We start from the raw sequence: 27,278 nt of genomic DNA, 5'->3' as shown, positions 1-27,278 counted from the left end.
AAGCACTCTACCCACTAGACTACTGCTCCAGCCCTCAACCACTTTTAGTTGACTTTTCTCCACCTCAGGGTGCGGCTGTCCGATAGAGCAGAACCTTCCAAAACTTTTCCAGGCTGCACAACATGTGTTGCATCTACAGTAACAACTTCAGCCTCGCTGCACACAGTTGGGCTTTTTTTTATTTACTTATTTACTTATTGGTTTTGGGGACACACCCGGTGACGCTCAGGGTTTACTCCTGGCTATGCGCTCAGAAATCGCTCCTGGCTTGGGGAAACCATATGGGACGCCTGGGGATCGAACCGCGGTCCGTCCTAGGCTAGGCTAGCGCGCGCAAGGTAGACCAGGGCTCTGGGGGCTAGGGAGGTTCCAGTTCTCAAACTCAGAAGTGACGTTTCCGGTCACGTGACGCCACAAAGCCTCGGAAGCCAGCCAGACGGGGCGGGGCGGGGCGGGGCGTTCCCTTCCTAAACTCCACCCCTTTACGTCCTTTGCGTCAGAGCGTCGAGGACGCGGCCTTCCGGGGAGGAAGGAAGGAAGCGGAACTCGGAGCTGGGCGGGGGTGTCTGTTTCCGCGCCGGATCCAAAAAAAGGAGACCCAGGCTGCTGCCGAGCCTGGCCGCATCCGCAGTAGAGTGTGTTGATCCCGGGTTCCCGCGCCATGGCCTTCAACTTCGGGGCTCCGTCGGCCACCTCGGGCACCGCTGCGGCCACCGCGGCCCCCACGGGTGAGGGATGGTTGCAGCTGAGCGGGTTTTCTATGGGATGCAGGGAGACTTCAGCGCCGCCCTAAATTGAGATCTTAAGGCCTTGGAGAAGGGCCCAAGGCTGGGTGTGACACCTTCTCCTCCTGCCTCAGTTTCCCCGACTGTCCTGAGCTCTGGGCTAGGCAGTTTACCTAGGGCGCCTCTGTTCCCGCCTTGGCTCAGCCTGGTGGCTCCCAGCCCTAGGCCCTGCATGAGGAGAGAGGCTGGGGTGGCCCTGGGGGTTGGAGGCCTGGTGGGTTTTGGGGGGTCCTGGGGGTGCTGTCAAGCTCCCCTGCTTCCAAACCTGCTGCTTTTCTTAGTTTCGTCTATGCAATCCCTCTCGATTCCTCTAATCCTTCTCTTCTCTCACTCCTCCACTCCTGCCTTAATTTTGTGTCTTGTTTCTCTTGCCTCCTCCATGCCCTCCCAGGATTTGGTGGGCTTGAGACTGCCAACTCTACCGCCAGCGGGTTTAATTTTGGGGGGTTCGGCTTAACCGCCAACCCCGCCGTGAACTTTAATATTGGGAGTTTCGGTGTTTCCACCACCTCGGCGACTCCGTTCAATTTTGGGAATAGTCTGGCGAGTGCAGGTTAGATTCGCTGTGGATCGATCGGTCGTTCTGTGTGTCACACCCATTGTTTGGAGCGCGGGAGTCCAAGAATGGGAGTATTTTTTTTTTTGTGGGGGACAAGGACTTGAACTCAGGAAAGGACATTTATTAACCCTAATGTCGACTCCAAAAACATTGTGTCAAGTTTTGGGTTTCTTGGAAGAATTCATAGTGGTGGTCCCCAGAGATAACCTTGGAGGCTGGAGTTCTTCTTGCTTTGTTTGGGGGGGAGACCCGGATTCCATCCCCACCACTCTGTGCCTCTTCCCCCAACAGAAACATGAAAAATTGGTTGGTTTGGGGGAGTCTTGCCAAGGCAAAAATTGTTCCCTTGTTAATTTTGCACTTGAGTAGATTTTTTTTTCCCTCCAACTGGTAAGAATTTGCATTGAGTTATTTTAAGTAGAATACGTGTGTTGCAAAAAGTCTCAGCTCAGCAGTAGGGCCCCTTTTCCAGGATTCTTGGACTCCTGCTGTCACTTTTCATTTTTCCAGCATCTTTCATTGGAATTTCATCCAGTTGTCCTTGTGTTTCCCATGAGGAACAAGTCTTATACGAACAGCAATAACTTTGTTAAAAACCTGAATAATAGTAGTGATAACAATTATAGGAGATTAGGCTATCCAAGAACCTTCAATTCATTACCGTGTTTTTGAGAAATGACCAGAGGGTACATTACAGTCAAGTAACATTGAGTTCTAAAAGTCTAGATAAGTTGCATTTAAAAAAGGTAAGAATGAAGATGTTGATGTCTATATGGACTGTTTAAATTTCACACTGGAAATTTTATGAAGTGCATACGACATAGGTACCTACTCAAAAATAGGCCTCTGTGTTCTTTATGCACAGACGTGGTGAGTTTTGGCTGCTCGTATATGAATTCTCCATGTTCTGACATTATTCCACCTATGCCCATGCCAATTATATGCATTTGGTAAGCAGTTCCTAAAATTTATTTGTAAAGTCTGGTAGCTTTATGCTGTCATATTGTAGTGTAAACATCAACTTAGTATTTGAGTTGACTACACAAAAATCCAGGGATAAAATGTGATCACTAAGGATTTTAATTGATCCCTGTAAATTGGTATGCTTACTTTTCCCTGTTTGCTTAAAATTGGCATTGGGTAAAACAAACATTTTGAAATTTGTGTTTCCTAATAAAACCACCCAGCTCATAATGCAACAATAGTAAATAAACCTATTGGAATTTGCTTGCTGTCATGTTTATTTTAAGTTAAGGCTCTTAAGTGTTATATTTTGGCAATATAACATTTTAACTACCTTATATAACTAATTTAGCCTTCACCAAGGGTTGATAGAAATTCTTTTTTTTTTTTTTATAATTTTGTGTCCTTGCAGATCTGCTGTTAATAATTTGTTACAGAGATTGATGAGATAGTAATGTTTCTGTCATGTAGTCAGTTTAAAATGTCTTTTTCCATCAAGTGAGCAACTAAAGTACTGACAACTACTTAGTATTTTAGAGGTTTTATCAAAATGTTTACATTAATTAATTTTAGATTACAATACTGTTAGAAGTTGCAGGTACATAGGGATTTTCGTTGCGCTTGCATATGAACATTCAGTATATTTATGGATAATTTTCCAACTACCCAATGGTGGTTTTTGTCGCACACTTTTATATTACAATACTTAGTTATCTCTCTCATGCCAGAAATAAGAAATTAAAAGTTAAAATCTGGAACTGGAGCCAGTAGCACAGTGGGTAGGGTGTTTGCATTGCATGGCTTCTTGACCCAGCTTTATCTGGGTCTGCATCGCAGGTCCCCTCACCCTGCCAGGAGTAAGTTTCTAAGCACAGAGCCAGAATTCCTGAGCCGCTGAGTGAGACCCAAAACAAACACATAAACAAAAAATCTTAAATGCGCAGAAATCTGTCATAACTCAGAGAGCAATGATGATTCAAACACACATTGTATTGCTTTTTTGACATCAAATTGTTAAAGACTAACAATAGGGGGAAAAGGAACAGGTTAGGTAGGCTAACATTCCATTTTGTATCAGTTTAGAAATAGTTAAGATGATTTAATTGCTAGACATAGATAAAAATTAATTTGTATTTCAGAGTATTCATTTGCTCACTTTTATTACCTTTTTCCCCCTTCTTTAATCTTCCTTCAAGAAACACATTCATGATGTATAAAGATAGAGTCAGAATGTTATATTTCCTATGGAAGTTGAGGGGGTTTTATTGCTTTGACTATACCTGGCAATGCCTTTAGCTCTATTCTTGGGGATTACTCATGGCTGGCTCAGAGATCACTCAAGTTTCTGGTTTCCCCAAGTATACTTACTGGGTACATGGGAAATGCCCTACCTGTCTGGTCCCTGAAAGTTGCTTGTTCTAGATAAAGACTTCTAAGAAGAGATTTCAGGGTCTAGAGCAATAATACAGTGGGCAGGACACTTGCCTTGCACATTGTTGACCCAGGTTTGAGCCCTTGTATCAATATGGTCCCTGAGCCTCAGAGTGATCCCTGAGTAGAGCCTGGACTTCCTCAGGTATACCCCCCCCAAAAAAAAATAAATAAAAGAAAGGAAGGGGAAAGAGGAAGGAAGGAATTTAGAGTAAAATTAGCATGTTACTTCAGTAAGTCAGTGTTGTAAATAGCCTACTAATTTAAAGCTGTTTAAATTATTTGTAAAGTCATTGAAGTTAGGTTTTTTTTTTGGTTTTTGGGCCACACCCGGTAATGCTCAGGGGTTACTCCTGGCTATGTGCTCAGAAGTTGCTCCTGGCTTGGGGGACCATATGGGACACCGGGGGATCGAACCGCGGTCCGTCCAAGGCTAGCGCAGGCAAGGCAGGCACCTTACCTTTAGCGCCACCGCCTGGCCCCGAAGTTAGGGTTTTAAGATCTGTCAGTTTCACTTAGAAAATCTAGAATATCTACTGATTTGTGGGGGAGAGGATATATAACTACCAGATTGGTAATAAATTACAATTCTGAGCAGCTGTTTGTTGACTGTAGGATCTAATACCATTTTTGAAGGTAATTCAGGATGAACGATTTGACCACACATTAACAACATGCTTAAGTCTTCTAGGCATTTGAATTTGTAACTTAGTCTAAAATTATATAGTCATGCAGATTTTGTAAAACAGGGCAGTAAGCTTAACATGTTTTCTGAACTGTAGCTATTAATCACATCTTTAGCAGTGTTGTGGCATTTCTGCTTTAGATAGTTGTATTTCTTGTAGGATGTTGAATTCTTGATTAGTTGATTTCAAAAATTGATATAGTAAGTAGAGAAAATGTATATTTTGTCTTTTTAGTATGTTATAAAAATCATTTTGAAAAAACCATTTCATACATATACAAAATCTTATTTTTCATTTATGTTCATTTTTAACTAGGTGGGTTTGGAGGATTTGGAACAACTACAACAGCAACAGGTTCTGCTTTCAGTTTTTCTGCCCCAACTAACACGGGGACAACTGGTAAGAGGACATCTAAACATTTGTGGGTGTAAAGAGCTAGAAATCAACTTTATTTTAACCCTAGCAATTCTAATTGTTTATTCAAAGGATTGTTCGGTGGTACGCAGAACAAAAGTTTTGGATTTGGTACTGGTTTTGGCACAACAACAGGAACTAATTCTGGATTGGGTACTGGTTTGGGAACTGCACTGGCATTTGGAGGATTAAATACACAGCCACAACAGCAGCAAACTAGTAAGTATAAAAGATTTTACCTTCAAATATAAAACCAATAATGTAACTAGCATCACAGTTCAAAATGCTTGAGTATCTTTTCCTAGAGTCTAAATAAATAGACCATACAGTTCCCAAAGACTACTTCTATTTGTACTATCAGGTGAGGAAAAGAATGTGTTATATTGTAAGTGTGCATGTGTTGCTGCTAGAAATAAGGCAAATAAATAAAGGCACAAAATTGCAACTTAGCCAATAATACTTCAGGTAATTGTAATACTTCAAGTAACTTGTAATCTCTGTCCACAGATCAGCTGGCTCCTGACTATCTACTTCAGAAGCCCATTTTGTTCCTAATTACTTTCTTGTTCTAGAACTTTGGTCTTCTCTTTTATAGCACTCTTTTCCTTTGTCTTTATGGTTTTTATCATTCAAATGTGTAAATAATATTGTTGGTTTTGTTTGTCTTTTAAATCTAAGTTTCCCATTTATATCTTTTAAAATTTTCAGTTTATTGAAGAAAATAGTATCATTTGACTAGAGTTTTCCTGCCAGGACTAACTTGCATTCCTGTAATATAGTTTTAACATAGTAAAATATTTTTTTGAGTCTTTCTTGTGAATTGGCTGTCTCTAGGGGGTTTATTTATGTTTGTGGTTCAGTTTTTTTGTTGGTAGAACTGTAGATTTACTTATGTAAATTTATTATTTATGGTATTTGCAGCAGTCATTGGCATTGATTACTTTGATTATTCATCAGGGTTATATAGTAGTGTTATTTCAGCCCTGCAGTGGCCTATTTGCCAGATAAACAGCATTAAAAATAACTTCATCATGGCTAAAGAGTTAGCACATCAGTAGGGTGTTTGCATTGCAAGCAGCCGATCCAGGATGGATGGTGGTTCAAATCCCGGCATCCCATATGGTTCCCCATGCCTGCCAGGAGTGATTTCTGAGTGCAGAACCTGGAGTAAACCCTGAGCACTGCTGGGTGTGATCCAAAAACTAAAAAAGAAAAAAAAAAAAAAGAAAAAAAAAAACTTCATCTACTATTTGGTTAATTTCTCTTTCTTAGTTTTCAAGATAAAGAGTTGGTTCCCTATTCTTGAAAAGTTGAAATTTTTGAGGAATTCATTTACTTATAATTATTTGATTTTTTTTTTTTTTTTTTTTTTTTGTGGTTTTTGGGTCACACCCGGCAGTGCTCAGGGGTTTTTCCTGGCTCCGTGCTCAGAAATTGCTCCTGGCATGCACGGGGGACCATATGGGACGCCGGGATTCGAACCGATGACCTTCTGCATGAAAGGTAAATGCCTTACCTCCATGCTATCTCTCCGGCCCCTATTTGATGTTTTTAATTCATTGCAGTCAGCGTCCTTATTGATGCTTAAATTTTCTGGTCAGTGTGCAAGGCTCTTTAGATTGTTTCCCAAGTCCTCTAACACAAGCATAGAATTAGGGTTTTTTTTTTTTTTTTAATCTCTCTCTTTTTTTTTTTTTTTTTTTGGTTTTTAGGCCACACCTGGTGACGCTCAGGGATTATTCCTGGCTATGTACTCAGAAATTGCTCCAGGTCTGTCCAGGATCTGCCGTGTGCAAGGCAAACACCCTACCGCTGTGCTATCGTTCTAGCGCCCAGTTGTTGTTGTTTTTATTTCTTAAAAGAAGTTTGGGCCCGGAGAGATAGCACAGCGGCGTTTGCCTTGCAAGCAGCCGATCCAGGACCAAAGGTGGTTGGTTCGAATCCTGGTGTCCCATATGGTCCCCCGTGCCTGCCAGGAGCTATTTCTGAGCAGACAGCCAGGAGTAACCCACCCCTGAGCACCACCGGTGTGGCCCAAAAACCAAAAAAAAAAAAAAAAAGAAGAAGAAGAAGTTAGTGTTTATCTTTTTGTGAGGGATGGGCATCACCTAGCTTTGCTCAGGACTTAATTCCTAGTGGAACATGTTACAATATGTGGTACTGGGGCTTAAATCTGGGTTATAGCCTGCCAGGTAATTACTTAATCTACTGTATTATCTCTTTGGCCTCAGATTAGTCTCATCAACTGGTATGGCAGTATGTTCCAGGATTATCTTGTATGGATTAATTCTCACAAGTCTATACAGTAATACTATAACCATTTTATAGGTGGTGAGCAGAAATGGAGAGGTCATAAATTCTTAACTACCACAAGAATAATAAATTAAAATTTTAGGCCGGAGTGATAGTACAGCGATGAGGCTGAATTCAATCCCCAGCATCCCACCCAGATGGTCCCCTGAGCTTGCAAGGAGTAATTTCTGAGTACAAAGCCAGGAGTACCTCCTGAGTGTTCTTGGGTGTGGTCCAAAAAACAAAACAAAACAAATTTAAAGTTCCTTGACTTATTATCTAATACATTTTTTCATTTTCTGTAGTTCCTCCTGTGTCATTTTCCCCCCCTTAGGTTATTTAATTGGCTGTTTTATTCTACCCAATGATTGAAGATTAATAATAAAACATGAATTTGATCAGTAGAGTGGAGATAGATTACTAATAGTTTAGTAGGATCAGAATCATTCTTTTTAATGTTCTTTTGTTTTTTTTTCAGCTATTTTGCAGAAATCAAAAGTTTGGTGGAAATCTAAGTAGTTGTGGAAAAGTAAAGGGATTTTTGTTGTTTTTTGAAAGTCTACAATTTTTAAGTTTTAGTTGAGTCTATTTTATTAGGAAAACTGAGAATGTTAATCTGCTGCCATTCATTTTCAGTTTGGAGGTGCTTATCACTTATGTTGAAGCAATTTATTTACTTGTGTTTGTTAGATTAAGACGGTTTATTGGGGCTGGAGAGATAGCATGGAGGTAAGGCGTTTGCCTTACATGCAGAAGGTCATTGGTTCAAATCCCGGCGTCCCATATGGTCCCATGTGCCTGCCAGGGGCTATTTCTGAGTAGATAGCCAGGAGTAACCCCTGAGCACCGCCAGGTGTGGCCCAAAAACCAAAAAGAAAAAAAAAAGATGGTTTGTCAGGTTAAGTTTGCCAGCCACAGTTATTAATAATTCACAAGGAGATAAGACTACAAACATCAATTATGTGATTTTATACATATGTACATTATGTGATATTATGTACTCTATAATGTGAACTATTATATGATTATAATAAAGTAGTCTACTCATTGGGGCAGAGGTATGCAGAGGGAGACGCAAAGTCTTAGCGGAATAAGACTACTGAAAATCAGAAGAATTTTTGTAATAAAAAGATTTTGGTGAAACTGTTATTGAATAGTTTATATGGATTGACATTGATTTGTTCTTTCTGGCTTATTTTGTATTTTTCAATCTTTAAATGTAAGCAATAAAAGTTTAAAAAGCAATTGTGCAATTTAACAAACTTTACTTTTCCATTTTTCATTCTCTTATTTTAAGTGGTATGGATCCATTTTGTGTTCTAGAGTCATAGTAAGATGTCATCATTAGAAATACGTCAGGGGCCAGAGCAATAGCACAGTGGTAGGGCTTTTGCCTTGCACGCAGCTGACCCAGGATAGACCTGGGTTCAATCTCCAGCGTCTAATATGGTCCCCCGAGACAGGAGCGATTTCTGAGCACATAGTCGGGAGTAACCTCTGAGTGTCACTGGGTGTGGCCCAGAAAATTAAAAAACAAAAAGAAACACAACTTCAATATTATAAGGCTTTTATTTTCTGTTGCTGCTAAAACAGCATGAAATACATAATGACTTAAAAATTTGTTGTCTTCTAGTTTTGGAGGTTCGAAATTCAGAAATAATTTCACTGGACCAAAATCAAGGTATTAGGTGTTTGTTACTTCTTGAGGCCTTGAGATTACGTGTCATTATCTTTTTTGGCTTTGAATCTCAACTTCTAGGGTTTTTTGTTGTTGTTGTTGTTGTTTTTTGTACCACACCCAACAGTGCTCAGGGGTTACTCCTGGCTCTGTGCTCAGAAATCACTCCTGGCAGGCTCACGGGACCATATGGGATGCCAGGGATTGAACCCAGATTAGTCAATTGCAAGGCAAAGACCCTACCCGCTTTGCTCTATCTTCAGCCCTTAGACTCAACATTTCTTGACTGGCCGCCTCTTCCTCTTGTCTTTAGTGCCAGCAGCCTAGCATCTTCAAGTCTCACCTTAAGTCTGACTCTCTTCTTTCCTATTAGGAACTTTTGGGATTATGTGGAGACCAACCCATTAATGGTTCAGTATTATTCCAGCAATATCTTCACTTAATACATGCTTACAATGTTCCTGTTGCGCTGAAAAAGAATGGGATATGTTTTGGGAATTAGGAAGTAGACATCTTGGTGATGGGTCACCATTTCTGACTACCTTACCTAGAATCTGGATTAATTTTTTAAATGCTAACTTTTGGATAAATTTTAAATATTAGGTGGTCTCTTCAGCCAGCCTACACAAGTGCCTACACAGTCCAACCAGCTGATTAATACCGCGAGTGCTCTTTCTGCTCCAACGTTATTGGGAGATGAGAGAGATGCTATTTTGGCAAAATGGAATCAACTACAGGCCTTTTGGGGAACAGGAAAAGGATTTTTCAACCATACCATTCCACCAGTGGAATTTACACAAGAAAATCCCTTTTGCCGATTTAAGGTATCAATCAATACTGCTTTTGATCTTCACTTGAATATAAGAGAAAATATGATATTTGGATTAAAATGATGTCAAGAAAGCAATTGTTTAGTTTTTCGCTACTCCTTGAATGTGATTCATTATGCTTTAATTTCAGAAATACAGAAATTATAAATTAGTTTCTCAGACTAATATGGTGGAAGTAACTAAAATATGATTAAAAACCTGAATAATTTACAACCAAAGGAGGAAAATATTAATAGAAGGGTGACTGACTATAAAGAAGTCATCCACACTAAAATGTATTGACATTCTAACATTTGTTAGGAAAGAACTCCTTACTTAGCAAATAGGATTATATGCTGTTTGTATGTATAATCTTATGATTACTATCAAAGTTACTTTCCAAAGCCATTAAAATAGTACAGTTCATTTTCTTTGTCTACTAAGCAAAGTTCTTTGAATTTGACACCTCAGATTCTGTTCATCTACTAATAGGAGTATGTAAGTTAGTTTAACAGTAATTAATTCATAACAATGGCTTATCCATGAACTCTTCATAACTAATGCTTAGCAGTACAATTTATAATACATTCCCTTTTGAGTTTGACTTTTGTTGATCTCTAGCAGACTTAAATCTAATTCATGTGTTTCTGTGTTGGGAAATGCAAGGTTGGGTGAGGATTAGATTCTTAAAGTTTGTTTAAATAAGTGATCAGCTTGTATCAGAGCATCCCCGTTCCATTCGTCTTAAAAGAAAAATGTCTATCTTTTAACTATGTATAGTTGAAATGTTAGTACTTTGTTTAGTGACGATTACTAAGTAGCCATAGGTTGAATAGAAAAATTTAATTTGGGGGGCTGTAAGGGCTCCCATTTGGTACTCAGGAGATCTACAGGTCATTACTACCAATATTTGGCCCAGCTGTGCATTTCAGATGATATGTGTCGTCACTAAGCCCTTCATGATAGTTCAGTGCTGGTACAGCTAAAATGGATGTAGATCAATTAGAACAGAGCTGGGAGTACAGAGCTGTTTGGGTCTAATAGTGTTTGGTTGTCACTAGAGCCATAGCTAGCAGTACTGGGAAGGTGAGATACAGTAGCAGAGTCCAACGCAATGTGTAATGTGTGTCAGGCATATATTTAATCCTTTGACCTATATACCCATCCCCTAATTATTCTTTGTTGCTAGCCATGTAGCATGCATAGGTTAAATTCCTAATGACTACTACTCTAAGTAAAATTTAAATATTTTTAAAGTTATATATAGGTCATAAGAAAACACTTTTTCAAAAAGCATAATTTGCCATATATAAAATTAATGAAAGCAAGCCTGTTTTGTAATGTTTCATGTTACATGAAACTACAATATATGTAGATATTTCTTTTTTTTTTTTGGATTTGGGGCCACATCCGGTGACACTCGGGATTACTCCTGGCTTTGTGCTCAGAAATCGCTCCTGGCTTGGGGGACCATATGGAAGGCCGAGGAATAAAAACGCAATCCGTCCTAGGTTAGCGCGCTCAAAGCAGACGCTTTATGCCGTGCGCCACCGCTCCGGACTCATATGTAGATATTTCTTAACAGTATATGTAAGTTGACAGCTATTATACTCTGAAAGTATTCCTAATTCATTTCTTTATCTAAAAGTTTAAATTCCGTGAGTCAGATATACAGTAAAAATATTTTAGTCTGATATTTGCAGTGATTTATAATCACAAACTTAGTTGTTTGAACAGTATTCAGAAACACCCAATGATAATGGATATCAGTGTTTCAGATGAGTTCAAGGTGAAATCTTTATTTTTTTAAATCATTCTTGGATAAAGTTGTTATTAATAATGTGTCCTCCACAGGCAAAGAATGGTGGAAGCTTCATTACCAGACATTAAGCTATTTTCTCTATTTTAATAGACAACCTGTTAATGTTTAAAAGCCAGATATGGGCTGGAGTATTAGCACAGTGAGTAGGTTCTTGCACGCAGCTAACCTGGGTTCAATCCCCAGCACCCCATGTGGTCCTCTGAGCCTGCCAGCAGTAATTTCTAAGCCCTAGCGCTGCCAGGTGTGGCCCCAAAAAACAATAATAGTAATAATTCAGATACAGGATCTGTATCTATACAGGGTTTAGAGAGATTGCACAGCAGGTAAGGCAAAATGTAAGACTGTTGCATGCAGTTGATCTGGGTTTGATTCCTGGCACCACATCTAGTTACCCTTTCAATGCCAGGGATGATCTCTAAAGCACAGAGCCAGAATAAACTCAGAGGGCCACCAGTTATTGCCATAAATAAGACAAAACAAAGCAGCAGACTATACATTTTTTTATATTATTTATTATTTTGTTCCACAGGCAGTGGGTTATAGTTGTATGCCCAATAATAAAGATGAAGATGGGCTTGTGGTTTTAGTTTTCAACAAAAAGGAAACAGATATTCGAAGCCAGCAGCAACATATGGTAGAATCACTGCATAAAATTTTGGGAGCAAACCAGACCCTTACTGTAAATGTAGAGGGTATTAAAACATTGCCAGATGATCAGTAAGTATATATTATTTCTTTGTGTTTTGGTCAAAGATGTAGTTAACCTTATTCTTGTTATTGACAGAACTTATTAGCTCTCAGAGCAGAATGTTCAGCTTCTACAGAAACATTTGTTTAGAGAAAAGTGCTTTTTCTTAATCTGGTTGACATTTGTAATTTAGATTTTTTCATTTATAAATACAAAGGAAGAAACGATTGTGTGCAAATCAAAGGCCACAAAGACATTTCTGAGAATTTAACTGATCACTCTTCTGTTCATTCATGTATGCATATGATTAGTTTCCTTCCCCATATATAATTTTTAGACTTACAGGAAAGAGACTTGAGTATATTTTGAGTTAGAAAAGAGTATTATTGGGCCGGGCGGTGGTGCTAGAGGTAAGGTGCCTGCCTTGCCTGCGCTAGCCTAGGACGGACAGCGGTTCGATCCCCCGGCGTCCCATATGGTCCCCCAAGCTAGGAGCGACTTCTGAGCGCATAGCCAGGAGTAACCCCTGAGTGTTACCTGGTGTGGCCCAAAAACCAAAAAAAAAAAAAAAAAAAAAAAAAAGAAAAGAGTATTATTAAGGAGATGTAATCACCAAATTCAGAGCCCCACCTGGGTCTGAATTGCAGTGAGACCCCCATAAGCTATAAAAGAATTTCCAAAATATTTCTTAATTCCAGAAAAATTACATAATAACTTTGAGCTAAGAAAATCTTTTACAAATGTTATTTGCATATTTTACCTTTATTATTAATTATATAAGTAGACCTAAGTTGTTTTTTTTTTAATTAAAGAAAACACAGAAAATTTATTGAAAATCATGGCAATAATGATACTGGTTAAATGGGGTGAGGGTGGAAAATTGCTGAAAGCCTCAGCTTCCATAAAAAATATGTCCAATGATAGCCTCAAGTGGTCAAATATATCATATGCATAATATTTGAAAAGATAGGGATATGTAAATATATACTTAACTTAAAATCTCAAGAATTATGATTTGGTGGCCTCTAGATTTGGGGAAAGAGACAAGATTAACTCCTATATACACCCCTGAAGGCATTATGACAATCAAATTATTTAAAAATAACTAGTGACCTCGAAAATCTCCCCTGGGTGCCTGCGACCTAAGTTTTTTTTTTTTAAGATTTCACAATATTTTTAATTTCTGAGTGTAGCTAGCTTCCGTACAAAATCATCACTGTGTTGATATTTGTAAGTAGAGGTTAATGCACTCCGTTTTTGAAACTTGATTATTTCACCCACAGGACAGAAGTTGTCATTTATGTTGTTGAGCGTTCTCCGAATGGTACCTCAAGAAGAGTTCCAGCAACAACATTATATTCACATTTTGAACAAAACTCTATAAAATCACAATTGCAGAACCTTGGTGTAACCCTTTCTATGACTAGAACAGAACTTTCTCCCGCACAGATCAAGCAACTTCTACAAAATCCTCCAGCTGGTACGTTTCTGAAATCAAAGAATTGAGAAAATGATATGTTTAGAAACATTTGTTTCCCTACTTGAAGAAATGTTATTAATATTAAACCACAGCCAGCTTATCATACTCAGAGGTTCGGGGGACATGCCTTGCATGTGCAAGGACTTGAGTTCTATCCCTGGTATCAACCACATGGCCCCCTGAGCACGACTGGTCATAACCTCAGTGGCTCCCCCAGATCTACTGGACCCTACTCTTTTTTTTTTTTTTTGGTTTTGGGGCCACACCCGGTGATGCTCTGGGGTTACTCCTGGCTGTCTGCTCAGAAATAGCTCCTGGCAGGCACGGGGGACCATATGGGACACCGGGATTTGAACCAACCACCTTTGGTCCTGGATCGGCTGCTTGCAAGGCAAACGCCGCTGTGCTATCTCTCCGGGCCCTGGACCCTACTCTTGATCCATCTAGCTCAGTTGGTCAAATATCAAGGATAGGGGCCGGAGAGATAGCATGGAGGTAAGGCGTTTGCCTTTCATGCAGAAGGTCATTGGTTCGAATCCCGGCATCCCATATGGTCCCCCGTGCCCGCCAGGAGCAATTTCTGAGCATGGAGCCAGGAGTGACCCAAAAACCACAAAAAAAAAAAAATATATATATATATATATATATATATATATATCAAGGATAATCCCTGTCTGCTGAGCACTGCTTGGAAGGCCCTGTTAGCACTCCAAAAATGTCTACTTAATAACAATCTATTTTTCCTAAGTTATCTCTTGTTTTGACTAGTATTCAAGTAAAATCTGAAGATGTTTTCACCATAAAATTTTCTAGATGTCTTAATTCCTGCAAGACCTCTTTGCTTATCTTCTTCAGATGTCACAATTTATTATGTTAGTTCTTTTGCTGCGACTTTATTTGTATTTATCATTTTCTTTTATTTTTTTTTGTTTTTGGTCACTCTCAGTGGCACTCAAGGGCACTCCTGGCTCTTTGCTCAGAAATCACTCCTGGCAGGCATGGGACCATATGGGATGCCGGGATTGAACCTAGGTCCATCCCAGGATGGCCACGTGCAAGGCCATAGTGCTGTGCTATCACTCTGGCTCTGTATTTATACTTAATTACCTTTATTCCAAGATCTCAGAACACATTTAAGCATGAATGCTTCATAAATTTGCATAGCATCTTCACTCAGGGCCAATCTCCCTATGTTCTAGTTTTAGAATATGTGCTTCTGAAATGAGTATTTTTGCTGTGACTTAAACATAAGCATATGTACATGGGTAAAAAAGAGGATTGTATTACTCATTTACTGCATTATTGTATTTCACATTTACTGCAGCTTGACTTTTCGTTTACAGTATTTTGTAATATATAAAGGTGAAAATTAATAAAAAGATATTTTGAGCACAGAGCCAACAATAACCCCTGAGCCCCAACAGGTGTGGCCCAAAAGCCAAGTTCAAAAAAATAAAATTCCTTCAGAGCTTTACTCCTGGCTCTTCTCTCAGTTATCACTCGTGGCAGAGCTCAGGTAATTAGAAATAATACAAGGTGCCAGGGATCAGACTTGGGTTTAGTGTGTGTAAGGCAAGCACCTTGCCCCATTAAACTATCTATCCAGCCTCAAATCTTACTCTTTTGTAAAACATCATGGAAAACTTGTGAATATACCTTGTGAATGTTCCCAGGTTTTTATTGTTAATAGGATTGTCACCCAGCTGGGGCAGTGGTTGTGGTGCTTGGTTGTGTCCCACATGGTTCTTTTGGGGGACCTCCAGGGTTACATCAAGTGACTAGTACCAGGAATAATCCAGGGTCAGACAAATGGCAAGGAAGTTGTACATCTGAATCCATGTAGTTAGTATCTTTCCAGCCTGTCAGGTGTTTTTGTTTGTTTTATTTTGGCATTCTGGTGGCAAAGAATTTTATCTGTTTCCCGATTACTAATAAGACTGACTATACTGTGTATGCTTATGAACCACATCATATATTCATGTGAATTATCCATTGTCATGTTCTTTGCCTATTTATACTGTTATATTTTGTCTTAACGTATAAGATTTTTTTCTGTATTTAGAAGTTAATCTAGGAGCCAGAGCGGTGGCACAAGCAACAGGCCATTTGCCTTGCACGCGCTGACCTTGGATGGGCTTTGCTTCAATCCCCCGGCGTCCCATATGGTCCTCCAAGCTAGGAGCAATTTCTGAGCATATAGCCAGGAGTAACCCCTGAGCATCACAGGATGTGCCCCCTCCCCCACAAAAAAGTTAATCTAATCATAGATAATAGGTATTTCATCCCAATGTGCACTGTTTAAATTTTTGCAGCACCCTACAATTTTTTTATTTAAAATATATCTTGGGTGCCAGAGAGATTTGGTGCACATTAGGTAGGGTGTTTGCCCTGCACATGGTTGACCAGGAATCGATCCCTGGCATCCCATTTAGCCCCAAGCCTTCCAGGAGTGATTCCTGACTGCAGAGCCAGCAGAAAACCCTGAGTGCATCTGGTGTGGCCCCCAAACCCCCCAATTTTTTTCCTGTTTCTATTTATCATTGGTTGTAAACTTTTTGCTGGTGTTTGGTTCACACCCAGCAGTGCTCAGAGACTAAGAGAGATTTGGTGGACATTAGGTAGGGTGTTTGCCCTGCACATGGTTGACCAGGAATCGATCCCTGGCATCCCATTTAGCCCTAAGCCTTCCAGGAGTGATTCCTGACTGCAGAGCCAGCAGAAAACCCTGAGTGCATCTGGTGTGGCCCCCAAACCCCCCAATTTTTTTCCTGTTTCTATTTATCATTGGTTGTAAACTTTTTGCTGGTGTTTGGTTCACACCCAGCAGTGCTCAGAGACTACTCTCTACTCTGTGTTCAAGTATCATTGTTTTTTAATAGCAAAATAATTTTCCATTGCGTGAATAAGTTCTTTATCCAGTCATTTGCTTATCAAATTTTAAATTTGTTATTTGGGTGGTAGGGGTAGTGCTTGGGGCAATACCTGGAGATGTTTGGAACTTAGTCCTGACTCTGCTCAGCAATCACTCTTAGTGGTGCTCAGGGTGCTATAAGGGATTTCAGGGTTTGAACACTGCTGCAAGACAAACTCCTTACCCACTATAAATTTAGCCTCCCAAAATTTTGTAATACACTCACATTGACACTTTTTTTTTTTTTTTTTGGTTTTTGGGCCACACCCAGTAACGCTCAGGGGTTACTCCTGGCTATGTGCTCAGAAGTTGCTCCTGGCTTGGGGGACCATATGGGACACCGGGGGATCGAACCACGGTCCGTCCAAGGCTAGCGCAGGCAAGGCAGGTACCTTACCTTTAGCGCCACCGCCCGGGCCCACATTGACACTTTTTAAAGTTTATGGGCTTGGGGCTAATACCCAGCTGTGCTCAGAGGTAACTTTTTGCTATGCATATATGAAATACTCCTAGTGGGCTCAGGGGACGTAAGGGATACGAGGAAAATGCTCTATGTGTCTTGCTATTGCTCCAGCCTTTTTTCTTTTTTCTTTTTTTTTTGGTTTTTGAGTCACACCCAGCAGTGCTCAGGGGTTACTCCTGGCTTTACACTCAGAAATCACTCCTGGCAAGGTCAGGGGACCACATGGGTTGCCGGGATTTGAACCACCGTCTTCTGCATGCAAAGCAAATGACCTACATCCATGCTATCTCTCTGGCCCCTGAGAGAGATAGTGGTTTTTTCATAGTAGTTTTTGGGTTCTATAACTTTATATGATATCAAAATGGAAAATATTTCTTCTTTATTTTAGGTGTTGACCCTATTATTTGGGAACAAGCCAAGGTAGATAACCCAGATTCTGAAAAGTAAGTATATCTTTCTTTTGTTTTTATTTAAGAACTAATAATTCACTACTACAGGAAGAAATACAAGCTGCTGTATTCTTATTTTTAAGTTGAGTTTAATGTTCATTTTTTTAAGTAGCTATAACAGCATTATCAGTTATATTGCACTTAAAAATGGCATTTTTGACTAAACTATATTTCCTGTCTTGTAAAATAGGTCTATCAAGTAAGATCTACATATATTTTTATTTCATAGTCATAGTTATTCTTAAGAACCCTAGAAATTTACTTCGACATAAAGTGAATGTTTCAATGAGGACTTTTTTAAAACACATTTGGTTCTGGAAATTGACCTCTTGGGTTTCGTAGGTTAATTCCTGTGCCGATGGTGGGGTTCAAAGAACTGCTCAGAAGACTGAAAGTTCAAGATCAGATGACAAAGCAGCATCAGACCAGATTGGATGTAAATACCGACTTCTTTCTCAGATTCTGTCAGTTAGCTTTGTTAGTAATTTGATTTCATAAAACCCGTTAGAGGAAAATTTCCTGTTTCCACTGAAAACATTTTGGAAGAGCTTAAGGAGTATTGCTAGTTACTAAAGTCATTCTTGAAAAGTTTGTAGAAGTCACCACTGGACTGACTTGGACCTTTATTTTTGGGGAGATTTTTAGAGTTCTAATTTCCATACTCATATGAGGTCAGTCTCCAGATTTTCTACCTCTTCATTTTTTTCTTTTGGTTTTTGGGCCACACCTAGTGATGTGGTAGGGGTTACTCCTGGCTCTGCTCTCAGAAATTGCTCCTGGCAGGCTCAGGGGCCCATATGGGGTGCTGGGGATCGAACCCCTACCTACTGTGCTATTCCAGCCCCATCTACCTCTTCCAGTCTTAGGAGTTAATGGAAAAACTTAAAAAAAAAAAAAAAAAAAAAAAACGTTTTTTTATAAAAAAAAAAAAGGCATCCATTTTTTTCTTGTTTCTCCAATTTAGTGGCATACGTTCTTTATTGTAACCTCTTACAATCTTTTGTACATCTCAGGTATATTGTCTCCCTTTCATTTATGATCATATTTATTGAGCTTATGTTTTTGAATCTGAGGCTTTATCAGTCTTGTTTATTCTTTCATCCCCCCCAGAAGCCCCCAAACCAGAAAAATGCAGTCTTTTTGGGGTTTTGTTCATTCTTTATTTTCTTTTTCTTTTCCCCTCCCCCATTTTGTTCATTTTTTGTATTGTTTACTTGATTTTTGTATCATTAATTTCTGCTATGATTTTCATAATATTCCTTTTGATTCCAAGTTTCTCATGCTATTGAGGTTAAGTTATTACGGCTTTTTTTTTTTTTTTTGGTTTTTTGGGCCACACCCATTTGACGCTCAGGGGTTACTCCTGGCTATGTGCTCAGAAATCGCCCCTGGCTTGGGGGGACCATATGGGACGCCGGGGGATCGAACCGCGGTCCTTCCTTGGCTAGCACTTGCAAGGCAGACACCTTACCTCCAGCGCCACCTACCCGGCCCCACGGCTTTTTTTTGCTTTTGCTTTCTGATGCAAGCCTTTGTTGCTGTGAACTTCCCTTTTTTTTTTTTTTTTTTTTTTTTTTTTTTGGTTTTTGGGACACACCCGTTTGATGCTCAGGGGTTACTCCTGGCTATGTGCTCAGAAGTCGCTCCTGACTTGGGGGACCATATGGGACACGGGGGGATTGAACCGTAGTCTGTCCTACGCTAGCGCTTGCAAGGCAGACACCCCACCTCTAGCGCCACCTTCCCGGCCCCTGTGAACTTCCCTTTCTATTACTTCTGCTATGCCCCTTAGATTCTAATAGTGTATCATTCTCATTCATTTCAAATAATCTATTTTTTTTTAATTTCCTTTTTAAAAACTGATTTTTTAACAGTGTATTGTTTGGTTTCTAGATGTCAGTGCTTTTCCTGACACAGTTAAGGTCTGCCTTCATGGCACACTAAATGAGAAGATAATTTATATTTTTATTTTTGTGATTTTTAGAATGCTAATTGAACTCTAGCATGTGATCTATCCCAGAATATGTTCCCTGTGCACTGAAGAAAAATGAAACCCCCCCCCAAATTTAAATTTTTTTAATGTTTGTTTTTTGGTTTGGGGGGCTTGGGGGGGCACATCCAGCAGTGCTCAAGGGTTACTCTATCTCTGCATGTGGGAATCACTTGGTGAGTGGTATTGGGGGACTGTGTTAATGCTAGAGATCAAAACCAGGTTGGTTACATGCAAGACAAGCACCTTACCAACTGTACTATGTGTCAATGGTCCTAAATGGTTTTTATTTTATTGAGTTTTTTTTTTTTGTTTTTTTTTTTGGGGGGGTGGGGGGGCTGCACCTGGGACGGTGCTCAGAGGTTACCCCTAGCTCTGCACTCAGAAATCGCTTTTGGCCGTCTCAGGATACCATATGGAATGTCAGGATTTGAACCACGGTCCATCCTGGGTTGGCCATTTAAGACAAACACCCTACCGCTGTGCTATTTCTCTGGCAATTTTTAAAATAATTTTAGATTTATACTGTGAAGAAGCATCAATTATTATTAAGGGTTGGGGGAGGCACCAGTGGTGGGACTCAGGACCATATGGAATGCTGCTATCAAATGCAAGGATCAAAACCTGGTCAGCTATGAGCAAGGCAGGTGCCTTACCTACACACAAATTTATATTTAAATTTTTTAATTTAAAGTGAGTTATGCTTTAAGGAATGAATCTCAGATTTGAGTTAGAAGCACACTTTGCAAATGAAATCGATAAATAATTGTATGTATATTTGACTATCTTTAATACTTTTTTAAAAATAGATTATATCTGAAGATATTAGTGAATTACAAAAGAATCAAACTACAACCATGGCCAAAATTGCACAATACAAGCGGAAACTCATGGATCTTTCTCACAGAACTTTACAGGTAATGGTTTTCTTCAATATTTATAAAATACATATGTATCGAGTTGCTAAACATGGGTTTTTAAATAAAAGACAAAGGAGAAACTTAAGTAATTAGACTGAAAAGCTCCCATCTCACTGGAATAAAAAAGTTAAAAGATTCACAGGACTGGGTGCAAGTAAGATTCTAAAATTTCTTTTTTTGTTTGTTTTTTGGTTTTTTGTTTTTTTTTTCAGCCACACCCGTTTGATGCTCAGGGGTTACTCCTGGCTAAGCACTTAGAAATTGCCCCTGGCTTGGGGGGACCATATGGGACGCTGGGGATCGCACTGTGGTCCTTCCTTGGCTAGCGCTTGCAAGGCAGACACCTTACCTCTAGCGCCACCTCATTGGCCCTGTGATTCTAAAATTTCTAAATCTTTATTGAGGGGAAGGGAAGGAAAGATAATAAAGAAGTCATTAATGTATAATGATTTTATACAGATAGAGAAATCAGAGTTCTAGGAAAGGTTAACTTAATCATTAGGTGAAAAACAATTGAATGTTTTGCATACTAATGAAATAATAAGAAAAGAATAGTAAAATTATAATAATTAGTGTTCTATATTGCGTTCTGAGAACACAAATGTGTTCTCATATAGGAATTTATAGCCTAAAAAAGGTCTTCATGTTTTGGAGGTATCCCCCACACCTGGCAGTGCTCATGCTCACTCCCAATGGGACTTAGGAGATGTGGTTTTGGGGTTCAAACCTGGGTTGGCTACATGCAAGATAAGTATCCTCTCACTGTATTTTTCTCTCCCACCCCCAAGGACTTCACTTTCAAAATATAACTGTAAAATGTATTGCCCAAAGTGTATACGTAGGGCCAAAGATGTGACTCATTGGTAAAGTGCTTGCCTTATATGTGTGAGACCCTGGATTCATTCCCTAGATTGGAAAAAAAGCAGGGGTTGAGGGAAGTTAAATTTTAAAAAGAGGATGCATATACGCATGCGTGTATAAAATAATTTTTCTAAAAAGTTATAAAAAGATTTATAGTGTAATATAGGGGTTAAGGGGCTTGTTTTGTTAATAGTATTTTATTTGGGGTCATGCTCAGCAGTGCTCACTGGTAATTCTTGTCTCTGCATTCAGGAATCACTTGTGTTCAGGGGGACCATGTGGGATGCTTGGGATTATACCTAGTCAGTCATGGGTCAGGCCACATGCAAGGCAGGCAACCTACTATCACTTTGGCCCTTGCTTTATAAATTTAAGAATTTTTTTTACTGTTTATTGGAAAAATATTAAACTAACTGATAATAAATATTATCATTCAGTGTTATATGTTATATTATTCTGGAGGTTTTCATGTGATGAAGACATTGTGTACCAAAAAACTCAAGGGAATAAAACTCTAGGGTTAATGGTGAAGATAATTAAATAATGATCAACATATAAAACTAAATAAAATAATAATAAATAATAAAATAAAATAAATAAATAAACTAAATAAAAGTATTTCTTTATACTGCCAATGAAAATAGGAGAATATTTCGTTGACCATGACAACAATACTTAGGGGAATAAATTTTTGAGGAAAGTACAAAGTAATCAGTGAGGGAGATGAAAAAAAAGATGTGTATAATGCAAATAGAAACCAAGAGACAGCCCTAATCACATTTGTATTAGTCAAAACAGACTTTAAACCTGAGATTAGGGGTCTGACAGATAGCACAATGGTAGGTGTGGTCCAAACATACACACACACACACACACACACACACACACACACACAAAACCTGAGACTAATAAAACAGCATGCTACTGAACAATATTAATAAAGATTTAAAATTTGAAAAAATGTTCAAAAAATAAAAATCGGATCATATCAATTAATGGAAAGCAGTTCTAAGAGGGAAGTTATGATGATAAATGTGTAAATCTGACTCGAATAAGAAAAATTTTAACAAAATTTTGTACTTCGAGATACTAAAAGAGCAAAAATTCTGTTAATGTTGTTTGAATTTTTTTGTTTAGGTCCTGATCAAACAGGAAATCCAGAGGAAGAGTGGCTATGCAATCCAAGCTGATGAAGAACAGTTGCGAGTTCAGTTAGATACAATTCAGAGTGAACTCAATGCCCCTACACAGTTTAAGGTAATGACTAAAAGACTAAAGTGATAGAGTGATAGTACTATTGGTAGAAATGTGTTGTCTGGCCCGCAGCCGACCCAAGTTCCATCCCCAGCATCCCATATGGCCCTCCCCCCCAGACTGCCAGCATTGGTCTGTGCTGCTAGGTGTGGGGACCCTCCCCCCAATCTCATTTCACTAAAGTGAGAATCAGACGGCTGCATAAAAATGTCACATGGTCTTCAAAAAGATAATTTTGCATATTTAATAAAATAAGTATTTTCTTTTGATCTAAATTTCCTATGAGAAGACTTTCAAGAATAGACTTTTAATCATGTTGTTGTTTCATTAGTGTTTCAAATAATATACTAAGGGAAAATTACTCATTCTGTTAAATGAAGATATTCCATTTTAGAACTTGTTACTAGCAGTTGTGATTTGACTCACACTTATTTTTAGGGCCGACTAAATGAACTGATGTCCCAGATTAGGATGCAGAATCACTTTGGAGCTGTGAAGTCTGAAGAAAAATATTGTGTAGACTCAGATCTGTTAAGAGAAATCAAGCAGGTAAGTGTTCTTAAGGTGTTGATTGTTTCAAAGGTAAATGCACAATTTAACATTCATTTAGAATGGTTTTAAAAATAAAAAAGTGCTGGGGCCAGAGAGAGAGCAAAGTGGTAGGGTGTTTGCCTTGTGTGTGGTTGACTTGGAATGGACCCAGGTGTGATCCCCGGCATCCCATATGCTCCTCCGAGCCTGCCAAGAGCAATTTTTGAACATAGATCGAGGAGTAACCCCTGAGTGCAGCCAATTAAAAAATTAAAAAGTGCTGATATGGATGGGAAAAATTTATTAGCATGGGTTAAGGGGCTTTTTTTGAGTGGGGATAGGGAGGTGAAGGGAGATTCACTAAGGAATTACTGTTGGATGGTTTTCAAGTGATTATTTGGAATGCCAAGTATTGGGCCTGGGTCAGCTGTGTACAAGGCAAGAATCCTATTCACTGTACTTTGTCTCCGATCCCTGCTAGTATGGGTACCACATTGGTGTTACAAGGCATACTCATGGCTCTGCCCCTAGGTATCACTCATGTCGGGCTCTGGGAACCATTTGTTTTGCTGGGAAATCAAACCTGGTTGACAAAATACAAGTCACATATTTTATCCTAGGTGCTCTTCCTCCAACCCAAGTCTTTTTTTGTTTTGTTTTCTTACTTTTGGTTTCTGGGTCACACCCAGCGGCGCTCAGTGGTTTCTCCTGGTTCTGTTCAGAAATTGCTCCTGGCAGACATAGAGGACCAAATAGGATGCTGGGATTAGAACCACCATTCATTCTGGATTGATTGCATACAAGGCAAACACCCTTCCTCTGTGCTCTCTCCGGCCCCAAGCCCAAGTCTTGAATAGTTTAAGTAGTCATAAACTTGATTAGAAAATCACTTACATGTTTTTATATGGATATTGCTATTGTACATATCTAAAAACTACTTTTGGCTTAAAGAATTCTGAGAAATATACATGCTATGTATATTTCATTGTAAATACTTCTAGTAAAATTGAGAGGTTTTATCATATTAACCATATTAAATGAGTAGTAAAATAGGAATAATGTAAACAGAAACTTAAAAGCTTATTAACTATTTTAATGAATAATGAAGTTAATATAAACATATGAAGATAAAATGCTTATTTTGTTACGGTGCCAAATCATGGCTCAACACCACAAGTTACTTAACTTGTGTCTGTATTTACAGAGATAATAACATCCTAACTGGTCTCAAAAGGTTTTAGCAAAAAGATTTAAAAAATAAATTATAAAAAGCTGGGGGCCAAAGCAATAGCACAGCAATAAAGTGTTTGCTTTGCATGCAGCCAGTACATGACGGACCCTGGTTTGAATCCCGGCATCCCATATGGTCCCCCGAGCCTGCCAGGAGTGACTTCTGAGCACTGACGAGTGTAACCCAAAAACCAAAAAAAAAAAAAAAAAAAAAAAACCTGGGTAGTCTGAAAGACAGGAGCACAAAACTTTGCATGAGGGAGTTCCTGGTTTAATACCACATGACCCATCTCCATTGCTGGGAACGACCTCCAAGTATTTCTGGTTATGTCCAGCACCCAGGCACCAGTAATTATAAAATTAATTTAAAAGGTATTTTTTTTTGATATTTATTAATTGTTTGGTTTTGGGCCATACCCACTGATGCTCAGGGGCTACTCTTGGCTCTGTGCTCAGAAATCGCTCCTGGCAAGCTTGGGGGACCATATGGGATACCAGGAATCCAACCAGGTCCGTCCCAGATCAGCCACATGTAAGGCAAATGCCTTACCACTGTGCTATCTCTTTGGCCCCCAATTTAAAAATTTTTTAACATTAGTTTAGTTATGTATCCAGGGGCTTTTTTCTTTAATTGATTGGGTGAGGGGCATGCCTATCAATGCTCAGGGGTAACTTCTGGTTCTACATTCGGGGACTCACTCTTTACATTGCGAGTTGATCGTGTGAGATGCTGGGATTAAACTAGAATCAGCCACATTGCAACACAGTACACAGTATCTTACCCACTACTATTTTGCCAACCTTCTTCATGAACTTCTTAAAACTTCCTTAAGATATGAGAAGGTATGGGGGGCTGGAATGATAGCAGGGAATTTGCTTTGTACGTAGCTGACCCGGGTTCAATCCCCAACATTCCATATGGTCTCCCCTAGACTTCCAGGAGTAATTTCTAAGTTCAGAGCCAGGAATAACCCTTGAGTGACATCAGGTGTGACCCAAAAGCAAAAACAAAAAACTTAAGGTATATAAAGGAAAACGTAGGCAAAAATCTTCATGACATTGACACTAAAGGAATCTTTAAGGAGGAAACACCACTTCCAAGCAAATGAAGATAAACAAAGTAGTAATGATAAACAAATGGATTACATTAAACTGAGAAGTTTCTGCAAAACTCAAAACCTTGAGAAACACTAAATGTTAACAACTATAAGTAATATGCTATAGATTTCATATTCTAAAACATAAAATTGAATTAGAAAAGCCTTAAAATGATTATTTTGTTAGTAATTAAATTTTTTTTTTGGTTTTTCGGGCCACACCCGTTTGATGCTCAGGGGTTACTCCTGGCTAAGTGCTCAGAAATTGCCCCTGGCTTTGGGGGACCATATGGGACGCCGGGGGATCGAACTGCGGTCCTTCCTTGGCTAGCGCTTGCAAGGCAGACACCTTACCTCTAGCGTCACCTCGCCGGCCCCAGTAATTAATATTTTAATACCTTATTTTCTCTGTGGGGATGGGTATGGCCATGATTGCTGGGATTTATACCTGGGCTCCAGTTTGCAAAGCATATGCTTCAAACCTTTGAAATTTCTTCTTGACCCTACATTATTTTAATACACTTTTTAAAAAAAAATTAAAAGATTGAAGATACTGTTTGTTATTATATGATTTTGTTGCTTTTTAGTGTGTGTATTATAGACATGAATAGCTTAGTGTAAAAGATACAGATGTATAAATATGTTTAGACATATTTAGAGGTGTGTCTAAGTGCTAATAGAATAGTACTAGTAAGATTTTTGGGGCCGGAGAGATAGTTTATTTTTTGTTCCTAGTAAGATTTTTTAAAAAAACATTTCTGTGAAAACTTGTTTAACAGAATATAATTTTCTTTTGTTCTAGCATTTGAAACAACAACAGGAAGGTCTTAGTCACTTGATCAGTATCATAAAAGATGATCTGGAAGATATAAAGTTGGTAGAACATGGATTGAATGAAACGATACACAACAGAGGTGGTCTCTTCAGTTGACAGTTAAGACTAAAAAGGTTAAAGATCTGAAATGTATACTTACTAGGCCTTCTCCAAGAATGACACTGAACATGGGGACAAGAAAAAGAAAATTCCCAGCTTGATTTTTGGAATGTTACTGGCTAGTAGTTCTTCAAATCTGAAATGACATAAGTCACTGAAGCTCTACAAAAATAGCCTTTGAAAGATCGAAATTCGTTTTTAAGAAGAAATACATCATTACCAAAAAGACATGCTATTGTACACTTCCACAATAGCACTATTAAAAGTAACCAGTGTTTAATTGAACCTGTACTCTTTCCACTAGAAATAAATAAGAAAAGTCTGCTTTGCACACAAAATAATCAGTGTGGTGGTTACTTGGCTATTAGAGGAATTTGTACCTGAAAATGTAAATGATATGTCAGTTTGTATTATTTGTGAATTATTTTACAGGAGTAAAGAAAATCCAAGTGTATTTAATGATTAATGTGGTTTGTTTTCATTATATAAAGACTTGAAAATATATTTTTATATTATTTTACTTATTTGGAATTTACAGAACATACTCAAGCAATTGGTTATAACAAAATCACATTTTATTATCCTTGGAACTTTTTTTAAAGCCTTTTTATTTTAAGGAAGATGAAAATTTATAAATAAATTCCTTATTATAAGTACTTTTATGTAATTCTCTCTTGTGCTTTCTTTGATTTTGTGAGACTAATATGTTCACACAAGTTTGGGATCATGGTCACAGTTAAAAGTATTTCAGGTTTCCCTCCTTATTCCTAATATTCAGTATTAGGAAATGCTGAACAGTTTGTACTAGTCACCATAATGTAAACCATTCCAGGTTATATACCAGGGCGTATCACATTGGCCTCTCTTGGAATGCTTTGGACGTTACATTTCTCAGTTGATGATGATGGTTTATGAGATATGTATTTGGACTATCTGTTGAATCTTGCCACTGTGTTCACTATCTGAATGGAGAGGGATATGATATCCTGGTTAAGATTTCAAATGCAGGAACTTTTTCTCCAATTACCGAT

At 38.7% G+C, this 27,278-nt stretch overlaps 1 protein-coding gene across 1 annotated transcript; it reads left to right on the top strand.

Moving 5' to 3' along the window:
• Positions 1-545: 545 nt before the first annotated feature.
• Positions 546-26,907, top strand: NUP54 (nucleoporin 54). Its single transcript, XM_049790252.1, has 13 exons — positions 546-728; positions 1,177-1,338; positions 4,740-4,823; positions 4,911-5,057; positions 9,412-9,632; positions 11,969-12,156; positions 13,411-13,607; positions 17,370-17,424; positions 17,773-17,866; positions 20,230-20,337; positions 22,339-22,458; positions 22,894-23,004; positions 26,116-26,907. The coding sequence occupies exons 1-13, from the start codon at positions 662-664 to the stop codon at positions 26,242-26,244; spliced, it is 1,683 nt and encodes a 560-aa protein (XP_049646209.1). The 5' UTR covers positions 546-661; the 3' UTR covers positions 26,245-26,907.
• The last annotated feature ends 371 nt before the right edge of the window (positions 26,908-27,278 follow it).

This window comes from Suncus etruscus, chromosome 16 (assembly GCF_024139225.1).
Source record: "Suncus etruscus isolate mSunEtr1 chromosome 16, mSunEtr1.pri.cur, whole genome shotgun sequence".
In the NCBI taxonomy this organism is placed as follows: Eukaryota; Metazoa; Chordata; class Mammalia; order Eulipotyphla; family Soricidae; genus Suncus; species Suncus etruscus.
The sequence above is the reverse complement of the archived record's forward strand: the minus strand, read 5'-3'. Positions and strand labels throughout refer to the sequence as shown.